This window comes from Lithobates pipiens, unplaced genomic scaffold, assembly GCF_037356315.1.
Source record: "Lithobates pipiens isolate NorthernLeopardFrog02 unplaced genomic scaffold, aLitPip1_a1.2 Scaffold_1, whole genome shotgun sequence".
Lineage (NCBI taxonomy): Eukaryota > Metazoa > Chordata > Amphibia > Anura > Ranidae > Lithobates > Lithobates pipiens.
Window position 1 is genome coordinate 116,679,306 of NW_027507685.1, and position 12,631 is coordinate 116,691,936.

Below are 12,631 nucleotides of genomic sequence, written 5' to 3' on the forward strand. Positions count from 1 at the left end.
AATTCCCAGTTGCAGATTTGCGGGTTACTTCCTGTCTAGTGAAGCCGCTGTCAGCGATTCAGGAAGTGAGGGGAGACCAATGACCCAGAGCTCAACCCCCCCCCCCCCCGTATACCTACTTCTACTTCTGCTCCTCTCTGTGCTCAGTGATTCCGTTGTGAATAAACAGTGAGTGGAGGCTCATCAATTTTTTATACTGGCTCTGACCCTGCGGAGAGGACTTCTGCCCTGTGATAACTGACACCCCATCGGTGGAGGAACTCCCACACTTTTTCCTTTTATCTAGGAGTGTGGCTGCACATATTCTGCTCTTTTGCAGCTGATCCACTAGTGGGTTCTCTTCTTACCAGTCACGGCTGACGGGGATTGTTATTTACATTGGAGCACACCAAATCTGGTGCAGCTCTGCATGGCAGCCAATCGGCTTTTGACTTCAGCTTCTTCAATGAAGCTTTCACAATAAACTCTAGAAGCTGATTGGCTGCACCAGATCCTGAGAGCTCCAGTGTTAGTAAGTCTCCCCCCATGGGGGGGGGGGGGGGGTCTATGTAAAGATTTTTACAAAGTTTCTTAATCTTTCTGCATTTTTTTTTTTTTAGAAGTTTATCTTTCTGCACGGATTGTAAACTGGAAAACATTTTTATTATATATAAAACAAAATTTGAAAGAAAAAAGGCCCAGAGAAAAATGTTTCCCATGTGATTATTTTTTTTTTCTGTCTGATTTTATTAAGAGACCTCCACTGAGAAATGACAGATCAGACCCTCCTATGTGGTATCTGTAGACTGACACACATTCTCTTCTTGTGTTTTCCAGGTCCTCTGTGAACATCTCCGATTCCAGCGATGAAGACTTTGAAAACTGTGAGTGTTTGTTCTGTGTATTTTTGGTGGGCATAGAGACTAGAGGATCACATGAAGATTTACTATATCTGGAGCAGCTGTGCACGGTGGCCACTCAGCTTCCAACTTCAGCCTCTTCAATTAGGTTTTGACAATTAAAACCTGGAAGCTGATTCCTTTCTATGGAGAGCCCGTACCCCCCCCCCCCCCCCTCTGTTTTATACTAATTGTATATTTCCGGAGTATGTTCCATACACTAAGGATAGAGAAATCCAGGCAGTTGTATACCGTGTAATACAGGGCCCTTGGCTGTATACCGTGTAATACAGGGCCCTTGGCTGTATACCGTGTGTACCGCACATCCAGCACCTCACAGGTCAGTGAGGGACATTGTTTGGTCCAAGCTATGTAAAAGTCTGTAAAAAGATGGAGTTCTCCTTTTAATCCTATTCAGTGATCCCGGCTCTCCTAATCACCTGTCTCTCTGATCTTTTCACACAGTTTTAGTTCAACTGAAAACCCCGAAACACGTGCCAACAAAACCTCCGGGCAGTAGGTGAGTGATCTCCATGTACTGTCTGTTCACACTATAATAATGCAAATAGTGAGTGGGCTTTAGACTGAGATCCTGGCAAGGAGTCTTGGAATGGAGTGTGGAATTGATAGTAGACTTATGTACTTACCAGGGCAGCAAATGATGGAACACAGTATGATCTCCGAGGATAACAGCGAGTGTATAAACACGTTGGCCCCACCACAAGCGGGCTCTCACTAGATGACTGAATATGATGGGGATAAATCCAAGCTTAGGATCCCCTCTTCAATCAGTCACCAGCTAAATGGGAACCGCTATCCAAAACACCACACTAGATACAAACCAGCTCACCAGCAAGGAGCCCAGAGAAATGTATACAGTGTAGTCTTTATTTCACAAAGGTCCACACAAGTATTAAAAACCTCATAACATGTCAAAAAGTGCACTTGCATAAATGCCCACCATTCCAAGCACATGGGTATGGCGGTGTGGCGTCGGAAAATGGGCCCCAACCCGACGCGTTTTGTGCCGAGCGTGTTGTCAAGGGAATGCCATGTCCATTCACAGGGGTCAGACATTTCCACAACTGGACGAACGTGCTCCAGACATCGCAGGGACAGTTTGATGTACATAAATTCTGTAACATTGCGTGGACTGGGGCCCCCCCATGGATGTGAGTTCTTGGGGATCAGATCGGTGGGGGGTTGAGGTCTTGGAAATTGTTGGGGGGGGGGGGGTGAGGTCTTGGGAATTGTTGGGGGGTGAGGTCTCATTTTTTGAGGTCTTGGTGGGGCGGGGGGGGGGGGGGTTGAGGGCTTGGTAGGCGGTGGGGGGGTTGAGGTCTTGGGAGTCGATGGGGGTTGAGGTGAGAGCTCTGTGCGGGACACTGGAGTTCGACCCACGCCCAGGAAGTAATTCACAACACCCCCCCCCCCCCGCAGAGTATACAGGCCAGTGTAAATTACAGATAAGAATCCGCCCCTCTGTTGGCAATAAATGAAAATAAGGGTATTAGTCCAAATAACTGAGACGCATAAACAGCCCCCTCAGCCCTCCATAAAATGACTGATGAGAATAAAAGGGGGTGGTATATAAACCTAATCCCCCCCCAAAAAAATAAAAATAAATTGTCCTAGAATCCTTCTTCACCTAGATGGGGTATCAGCCGATTCGGCAAAAGACAGGATATCTACTGCATAAGCAAAAAGCACTATGTAATAGAAAAAATAGGGACAAGGGAGTCCCACGAAAGCAAAAAAGGAAGAAATCGACCACGGCTTTTGATACAGAGTAAAAAATTGGCTTTATTGAAACGTAGGGGGAGGGGCCACATACACAATATAACTAGTGTATGCAAAAAGGGAATATAGTAAATCCTATTTAACACTATATATCTCGCTAAATATAACAATCCATAAAAATATGCTGCAGCATTAAAAGATTAAAAATGCAGGGTCTTTCTACAGGGGAAAAAACCTAATCTCCCCCCACCTGTATGTATGGAGAGCAGTGGGACAACATCAGATCCTATCAATCATAGGGGCACATATATATGGACACTTCCAAACTGAGCTGCAAGTATCAAAACAAAGGGTGTGTGTGTGCGCGTGTGTGTGTGTGCGCGTGTGTGTGTGTGCGCGTGTGTGTGTGTGTGCGTGTGTGTGTGTGTGTGTGTGTGTGTAGGCTAAAGCCAACGTAGATCCGAGCCTCAAATATGGCCCCCAGGAGGTCCCCTGTGTTTTAGATCCCTTGTTGGAAATGCCTACACCAAATCAAATGAGAGCCACAGTCAATTTCAACTAGCAAACATGGTTCCAAGCTCACTCCCTGTAGTTTACATGCCGGAAAGGAGGTCCCAGGAAGCGCCACGCCTTGATCAGATGCAGCCCACTGTTGCACTGAATTGGAGGGGTTTAAATAATGGCTTGCAGCGCCAACACCTGTGCCATGCAATGATGCAGCTGTGTGCACGTCTATTAGCCCTCACATCCGCATATGCGCGCGCTCTTGCGCATGCCCCAAAGGGACCCACGGTATTCCCTATGTTGCACACATAAGTGATAATAACCGGGTGCATGCGCACAACCAAAAGACATTCACCCGTATTTAGCTCAAGAGTGAGCACTACATATTCCTAGCTATGATAAAGAGAGGACAGACCAAACTTAACCCATCCAAAAAACCGGGATCCACTGCAAATTTAGAAAATGAAATCCCTGTTAAAAATAACAGAGGCTATAAGACCCACGTAAACATGTTGTATAGGGCAACCATCGCCATCTAGTGTGCAAATCAAATAAGGCAAGATATCACTTTCTATTTAAAGGTGTTGTAAACCCTTACAACACACTCTCACCTACAGGTGAGCCTAGATTAAGGCCTACCTGTAGGTGCTGCAAATATCTCCTAAACCTACATGGTTTAGGAGATATTTACAATTCCCCGTACGAGGATTCTTTCTTCGCATGCGCCGATGTACTTTAGAAGGGTCACGGTATGCCGTTTTCATGAAATGACATGCCGTGACTGGCGGCTCCCACGCGCATGCGATTCCGGCCAGTCACAGAGTCCGTGACCCCGGAAGGAAGATGGACACTTCCAGCGGGCGAGGAAATCGGGGGCATCACTGGCTCCTGTGTCAGGTAAGTGACACATAATGGGCTACTATATGATGCACAGTAGCCCATTATGCTTTGCCTTTGCAGGGAAATGAAGAGGAGGAAGTATGGGAGAACAGAAATGGGTCTTCACCAACTGTTACAAGTTGAAAGATTACAATTGTCTACAATGTCTTTGTATGAGGTAGTATTACCAGGACCCTTCGCTGGAAACCCCTGAACCTCATTGGGGGGGGGGGGGGGGGGTTCATTCCTGCTCAGAGTGTATAGCCATTCACAAATCCGATTCAGTGACATTCACCATATTTTATTATATTGTTTTGTTTCAGTTTGAAGGGCTTTATCGTTGATTCAGAGGATGATGACTTTGATTTCATGTTCTCCAATGGTGGGAAAGGAACACAAAGCAGGATTGGTATGTGGAGGTGAATCGGTACAACTCCCATCTGGTTTTCTCCTTCCATTCCTCACCGCTGTCCTCCCTATCCTCTATAGGGAAGAAGACCTCGGTGACTCTGAGCCCTGTGAAGGCCGCGGTGTCCTCTCAGTGGAAGGATTCTCCGGTCTTTGTAAGTGACAGCGATGAGGATTCTATAGTTATAAAGAGCACGTGGACCAACAGACATACAGCAAACCCAAATCCCAAGGATAAAGGTCAAAGGGCGAGGTCTTTGCAGAAAAACGCAAAGAAAACCACTTGCTCCCTCCAAATAACCTGTCCTCGGGGAGACCCACCAGCACACATGGGTCAAAGTTTGCTGAACCAAATGCCATACGCCTGTAAGCTCTGATGATGAGTTTGAGTCTCTTATGGACCGCATTAAAAACCGGGCAAAGAACCAGACACCGGGTTCAACTGCAAGAAAAGAAAACCCCAAATCTGCACTGACAGGTCAGCTGCTTTCCTTCCTTTTGTTCTTTACCGATATTAACCCCTTGCTGGCTGCTGTACATCTATAAATGTCCTGTCAGCAGGTGGGTATACCACGTGGCGGGGTGCAGCTATGGTCTGGGTGTCAATGTTTACAGCCGCCTGATCACTTACATGGTGCTGGAAAGGGCAGAACACCCCTCCCCCCCCTGCTGTGGTCCTTGGACTCTCCGAGTGCTCCCATGAGCCAGGGACCACTGTGGTCCCTGGACTCTCCAAGCCCTCCATGAGCCAAGGTCCATGGTGGCTCCTGGACTCTCCCAGCCGTCCCGCGAGCCGGGGACCACGGTGGCTCCTGGACTCTCCCAGCCGTCCCGCGAGCCGGGGACCACGGAGGCTCCTGGACTCTCCCAGCCGTCCCGCGAGCCGGGGACCGCTGTGAGCTTTTGAGATCACTTCACACAGTGGAGATGGAAGAACGTTCGTTCCCTAATCTCTGTGATTAGAAGTGAGAATGATTAGGTCATCAGCCAGGAATGCAGCTAGTGAAGCACAATATGTTAGAATGGGAAGTCCAGCAGGCTCAGATAGGTGGGAATGTCTCCCCCCAATATTCGGACGGCTAAAATTAAACTCCACAACTAGCGTAGGATTGTCAGTGACTTGTCTGATACAAGAACAGATTCAGGATTGTGAAGAATGTACAACCAGTAATTCCCTATTTACGTTTACTGACTTCTCTTTTTGGATATCAGTGCCGGTGAAGGGCCCCTGCTTGGATCTAACCAACAAAAAGAAGACGGAACCAAAGCCGAGACCTCAGTCCTGTTCAGACACCTCTAAAAGTCCCTACTTCCCTCCTGACAAACCTGCGACAGAAATTCGAGATGACGAAGAGAAGTCCTATCCAGGGAAGATGTAGGTGGTGTCTGTGTGTCTCCCAGTGCTGGAATACATTTCACTGCTGGTGGCCATACACTAGCTGAGCGACTGCCGGGAGGGGGTGGGCGGGGAGAGCTGAGCGACTGCCGGGAGGGGGTGGGCGGGGAGAGCTGAGCGACTGCCGGGAGGGGGTGGGCGGGGAGAGCTGAGCGACTGCCCGGGAGGGGGTGGGCGGGGAGAGCTGAGCGACTGCCGGGGAGGGGGTGGGCAGGGAGAGCTGAGCGACTGCCGGGGAGGGGGTGGGCGGGGAGAGCTGAGCGACTGCCGGGGAGGGGGTGGGCAGGGTGACGTGGATTTGGTCTTGGTAGAACGGGTTGGGAGGCGGCTGGAGGGGGAGATGTTTGTATTTTATATCAGTTATGTTCTTTATTTTGGTGTTTATTTTATTTTTATTTTTTTGAAGATAGGAGATGCTAACACTTTTTTTTTTTTTTCCAATTTTCCCTCTCTTGCAATATTTAGGGGTTTTCCATGTAAAGTAGAAGGGTGCTTTCTGAATGATCTTTCTCATCCAACATCCCAATATGTGAAGGATTTCAAGCAGAAAAAACATCGACTTGCTACCAGGCTGTTCAGTCTCTACAATCGCACCATCTTTGATGAGAAGGTACGCTGACTGAAGTCCGGTAATTTTCTGTGTTCTCAGAATACTTCCTGTTCTTCGCTTTAATTGGGGATAAGTTACAAATCAACCAAACCAACCCAAAGTGATGGTGTCTTTATAAATAGCGAGATGACTCCATCATCACTGGGTTGGCCTTAGGATATGGCGACATCCCACCCATCCAATGGGCTTGACCGCTTTTTGGGTGTGGTGACATCTCCGTCCAATGGGCTTGCTGCCTTTTGGGAGTGGCGACATCCCACCCCATCCAGTAGGTTGCCCTTCTTCAGGTGTTGTCATTGCTGTCCAATGGGCTGGCCTTCTTCAGGTGAAGAGCCATCCTTCACGCACAACAGACTTGTCTTGTGTTTTCTCTTCTTAGCTCCCCGACAACCTGGAGATCCTGTGGAATAAAAAGATGAGGAAGACGGCGGGGTACTGTGTGACCGGACAGAAGAAAGTCCCGGTTCTGCAGCGATATGCCCGGATAGAACTGTCCGAGAAGGTCTGCGATTCTGCAGGTATGAGACCACAATGATTGGACGTTCTAGGAGTGATGACGGGAGAATGAGATCCTTCTCTTCTCATGTTCAGCAGAATTACTCCGGAATCCTCCCATACCCCGCCCCCAATACCCAACATCTACAACACAACCTCACTGCCAGGATTTCGACTGATTCTAAAGAATGAAGGTTTTCTGCCTGAATGTATTCTATGTATGAAGGTAAACTGCAGCGTGCAGCTCCTCCGACCCCCAGCGATGTGCACGAGAGCAGTGGCTCTCTCTCCTCATTGGCTCTCGTTGCTGTCTGTCACAGCGGAGGGCAGGTCCAAGCCACACTCTATCCTAAATATATAATTTCCTTTTTTTTATTTTATTTTTATTTTATTTTTTTCTTAAAGGTGAACTTATCCTTTTTAAAGGCAAACAGATTTTCTCCATCCAGTGCTGCGCACAGGATAAGCGGGGCTGCTCTGCCTCCTCGGAGGCGGTAGCGGGGGCTCCTCTGCCTCCTCGGGGGACTAGCGGGGAGCCATTGGCATCTGTTGCTGTCAATCACAGCCTGTGAGAAGAGACCGTGGGGGTGGGGCCAAGCTGCCCACTCTATTAATAGATGGGTTAGAGCCCACATGAGTGGCTTGCTATGGGGCAGGAGGGAGAAGCGCCAGTGGGGGATCTGAGAAGAGGAGGATCGTGGGCCGCTCTGTGTTAAACCATCACAGAGGAGGGAAGTATAACATGTTTGTCATAAAAAGAAAACTCAAACCTTCTCTGTCACTTTCAATATTTCAGATCGCCTTCGGGATACGTTGATTCATGAGATCTGTCATGCTGCCACCTGGCTCATCAATGGGGTGAGAGACGGGCATGGGCAGTACTGGAGGTTTTATGCCCGGAAAGCCACTCTGATTCACCCTGAATTACCAATGGTCACCCGATGTCACACCTATGAGATCAATTACAAGTTCACCTATGAGTGTTCCCGGTGCAAAAACACGTGAGTAGAGACCCATTTATTACATGACTGGTGAAGTGCACTGGGGCAGCTCTCCTTGCTGCCCCCCCCCCTCTCATAGGGCAGATTGATAGCAGTGGCTCTTGTCAGTCAACTCCAGTGATGCGGCCGATCACATTGGGGGGGGGCCTGATCACATGGGCGGCCGATCACATTGGGGGGGGCCTGATCACATGGGCGGCCGATCACATTGGGGGGGGCCTGATCACATGGGCGGCCGATCACATTGGGGGGGGCCTGATCACATGGGCGGCCGATCACATTGGGGGGGGCCTGATCACATGGGCGGCCGATCACATTGGGGGGGGCCTGATCACATGGGCGGCCGATCACATTGGGGGGGGCCTGATCACATGGGCGGCCGATCACATTGGGGGGGGGCCTGATCACATGGGCGGCCGATCACATTGGGGGGGGGGGGGCCTGATCACATGGGAGGCCGATCACATTGGGGGGGGGGCCTGATCACATGGGCGGCCGATCACATTGGGGGGGGGGGCCTGATCACATGGGCGGCCGATCACATTGGGGGGGGCCTGATCACATGGGCGGCCGATCACATTGGGGGGGGCCTGATCACATGGGCGGCCGATCACATTGGGGGGGGGCCTGATCACATGGGCGGCCGATCACATTGGGGGGGGGGGGGGCCTGATCACATGGGAGGCCGATCACATTGGGGGGGGGGCCTGATCACATGGGCGGCCGATCACATTGGGGGGGGGGGCCTGATCACATGGGCGGCCGATCACATTGGGGGGGGGGCCTGATCACATGGGCGGCCGATCACATTGGGGGGGGGCCTGATCACATGGGCGGCCGATCACATTGGGGGGGGGCCTGATCACATGGGCGGCCGATCACATTGGGGGGGGGCCTGATCACATGGGCGGCCGATCACATTGGGGGGGGGGGGGGGCCTGATCACATGGGAGGCCGATCACATTGGGGGGGGGGCCTGATCACATGGGCGGCCGATCACATTGGGGGGGGGGGCCTGATCACATGGGCGGCCGATCACATTGGGGGGGGGCCTGATCACATGGGCGGCCGATCACATTGGGGGGGGGGCCTGATCACATGGGCGGCCGATCACATTGGGGGGGGGCCTGATCACATGGGCGGCCGATCACATTGGGGGGGGGGCCTGATCACATGGGCGGCCGATCACATTGGGGGGGGGGCCTGATCACATGGGCGGCCGATCACATTGGGGGGGGGCCTGATCACATGGGCGGCCGATCACATTGGGGGGGGGGCCTGATCACATGGGCGGCCGATCACATTGGGGGGGGGGCCTGATCACATGGGCGGCCGATCACATTGGGGGGGGGGCCTGATCACATGGGCGGCCGATCACATTGGGGGGGGGGCCTGATCACATGGGCGGCCGATCACATTGGGGGGGGGGCCTGATCACATGGGCGGCCGATCACATTGGGGGGGGGCCTGATCACATGGGCGGCCGATCACATTGGGGGGGGGGGCCTGATCACATGGGCGGCCGATCACATTGGGGGGGGGGGCCTGATCACATGGGCGGCCGATCACATTGGGGGGGGGGCCTGATCACATGGGCGGCCGATCACATTGGGGGGGGGGCCTGATCACATGGGCGGCCGATCACATTGGGGGGGGGGCCTGATCACATGGGCGGCCGATCACATTGGGGGGGGGGCCTGATCACATGGGAGGCCGATCACATTGGGGGGGGGCCTGATCACATTGGGGGGGGCCCGATTACATTGGGGGGGGGCCCGATTACATTGGGGGGGGGCCCGATTACATTGGGGGGGGGCCCGATTACATTGGGGGGGGCCCGATTACATTGGGGGGGGGCCCGATTACATTGGGGGCGGCCGATTACATTGGGGGCGGCCGATTACATTGGGGGCGGCCGATTACATTGGGGGGGGCCGATTACATTGGGGGGGGCCGATTACATTGGGGGCGGCCGATTACATGGGGGGGGCCGATTACATGGGGGGGGGGCGATCACATGGGGGGGGGGCGGCCGATCACATGGGGGGGCCTGATCACACCCGGGGGGGGGGGCCTGATCACACCCGGGGGGGGGGGCCTGATCACACCGGGGAGGGGGGCCTGATCACATGGGGGTGGCTGATCGCTCAGTCTTCAGTGAACGGATGCACCTCCTCTTGAGATATTTGGTCACATGGTCTTCTATAATGATCTGATGATTGTGTAGCGTGCACAAGGCTCTGCTTGCTGTAGAGGAGTCTTTACCTTTCCTTCTCTCTTCCCTCGAGGATCGGACGTCACTCCAAGTCTCTGGACACCGAGCGATTCGTCTGTGCGCTGTGTAAAGGAAAGCTGGTGCTGCAGACGGCGACGCGGAAAGATGGCTCCCCCGCCAACACGCAGCTCACGCCATTTGCCAAGTTTGTGAAGGAGAATTACGGATCTACGAAGAAAGAGATGACCGGGATGAGTCACGCCGAAGTCATGCGGAAACTCAGTGCTGACTTCTCCTCGGCCAAAATTTCTGCTTAAGTCGGTCCGGGAAATAATGAGATGTAGCCATGTAATGCAGAACCTCAGGGAAATGTATGGAAATGTCCTTTTTATGCAGATATTTATCAAAGGACAACAGGACTAAACTGCTACAATCCACCCCCTACCATTACCAGGCAGTAACCTCTCTGTCCCAGAGCTAGATCCTTCTCTTCTCAGGTCCAAGACCCTCTAACACCGGCCATGCTGAGACCTCCTACTCCTTGTTGGCACCGCCCACTCAGACCTCCTTCCCTCTGGCCCCACCCATGCTGAGACCTCCTCCTCCTTCCCTCTGGCCCCGCCCATGCTGAGACCTCCTCCTCCTTCCCTCTGGCCCCGCCCATGCTGAGACCTCCTCCTCCTTCCCTCTGGCCCCGCCCATGCTGAGACCTCCTCCTCCTTGTTGGCATGGTTCACTTTGAGACCTCCTCTCTGGCCCCGCCCATGCTGAGACCACCCACGCTTGTATGGGTTTTTCCTGGAAAACCGCTTAAGCATTTGATTGGCTCCATGCAAGTCTGAGGGGTGGATGTATAGGTAAGGTGGGGGAGGGGAAATGGATTAAAGGGGTTTAGAACACTCGTCCTTTTTAATGTACTTTAATGGAAACCTGTCACTGCAAGGAAAGGAATATTATTTAGTAATATGCTCAGTGGTATATACTGTATACTCCTTTTCTTCACTCCCACCACTCCATTTAGCCACCGGGTGCTGTGAAATTACCTGGAACGTCCTGGTATGGAGGAGCATGTGACAGTGCTGGTACGTCGCCCAGCCCTGTGTGAGTTCCGACTGGAGATCCAATTGGAGCTTACACATGGCTGGTTTTCCTCACTCCAGCAGGCTGAATGGAGCAGTGGGGGACCATAGGGGAGGTAAGTATATGCTGCTGGGAAATTACAAGGCGTGTGTTTCTTTGCTCTGCATGAACAAAGGACAGGTTCACTTTAAAATACAGCTTGCCTAACTGTGAAATCTGGATCTCGTTCCCCAGCAATCCCTGCGCAGCAGAAACCAGACTTGGGGGGTAATGCAGCCAGTAAGAGGGCATTGTACAAGGTGCTGTGAGCCAATAGGATGGCATTCCTCAGGCATTGTGAGGGAGGGGGCGTATGCTGCTTAGAGATAGGGAAGCAGAGGGAGAGCCCCCCAGATGCTTTATACCAATGACAGGCTATGTAGCTGACCGGAATTGTAAATGGGATGTGACGATTGGGGTGTCTGGCCGTTCAATGTCTGTTTTATAGCTATGTATGTTCTGTTTGTTTGTTTTTTGTTTTTTTAAACTTCTCCTTTTTATAATAAAGTGTTTCTTGTCATGTAGCCTCTGTGTGTGCGTGTGCGTGTGCGTGTGTGTGTGTTTAATATCTCTTTTATAAAAGACTATTCATGGAAGGACCCCTCCCAGCCCCCTTTTGTTTAATCTCCAAGATCTGCCCAGCATAGGAGTCCATATGACCCCGAACGCTCCAGAGCCATGCCCATTCACAGCGAGTCCCACCCACTGCCATAAATATAGCTTCCATTTGTTCTCTTGTCTGTGTGTTCTAACTGTGGGGGGATGGGACTGCCTGGAGGAGGAGACCGAATCTTTAGGAGCAGCAGATCTGTCTCTCCTCCCCTGACTGAATGGAGATCTGTCTGTTTACATTGACAGATCTCCTTTCTGTCTCTGTTGGGAGTGAGCGGCGGTGGGCATCGCGACCATGGGCATCGCGACCATGGGCATCGGCTCCGGCATTGCACCCCCTAGAGTTTTTAAAGCACCAGATGTACCATGACGGTGATTTGCCCAGGGGAGCCAACCTATTATTGAAAAACATAATTTAAAATATTTAATGCTGAAGTTCAGACTGTCTGAAGACATCATTTCAAAACCAGTTCTTACCAGACCTTATCTATTCTGTGGTCATCATGACAAACAAGACCCTAAAATAAAGATATTCCTCTGTCAGCTATTTTAAAGTTTGTCATGTTAATGCTTTCTCATCCTTCAATCCCCTCTTAAATCACAAAGTGATTTCACCATGATCACTTAATGTTCTCTGTGTGGGGTCATTTTGTTGCGTTGTATAATTAGATACATTGAATAAGCTTGAACGATATATGTATAGCAAGGATAAAAAAACAGGAACATTAAAATTAACATTCCTGCTTGTTGGAACCAAGAGAACCTGGAACCAAA

At 51.5% G+C, this 12,631-nt stretch overlaps 1 protein-coding gene across 1 annotated transcript in view; it reads left to right on the forward strand.

Annotated features, from left to right (window-relative positions):
• Window positions 1–12,404, forward strand: part of LOC143987330 (germ cell nuclear acidic protein-like) — a gene marked incomplete in the record, with an annotated part of 13,893 nt that extends 1,489 nt beyond the window's left edge. Inside the window, 9 exon segments of the mRNA XM_077485974.1 lie at window positions 1,344–1,398; window positions 4,325–4,410; window positions 4,491–4,737; window positions 4,739–4,887; window positions 5,622–5,784; window positions 6,271–6,415; window positions 6,795–6,933; window positions 7,707–7,911; window positions 10,200–12,404. Coding sequence (XP_077342100.1) covers window positions 1,344–1,398; window positions 4,325–4,410; window positions 4,491–4,737; window positions 4,739–4,887; window positions 5,622–5,784; window positions 6,271–6,415; window positions 6,795–6,933; window positions 7,707–7,911; window positions 10,200–10,443 — 1,433 coding nt within the window.
• Window positions 12,405–12,631: the final 227 nt, after the last annotated feature.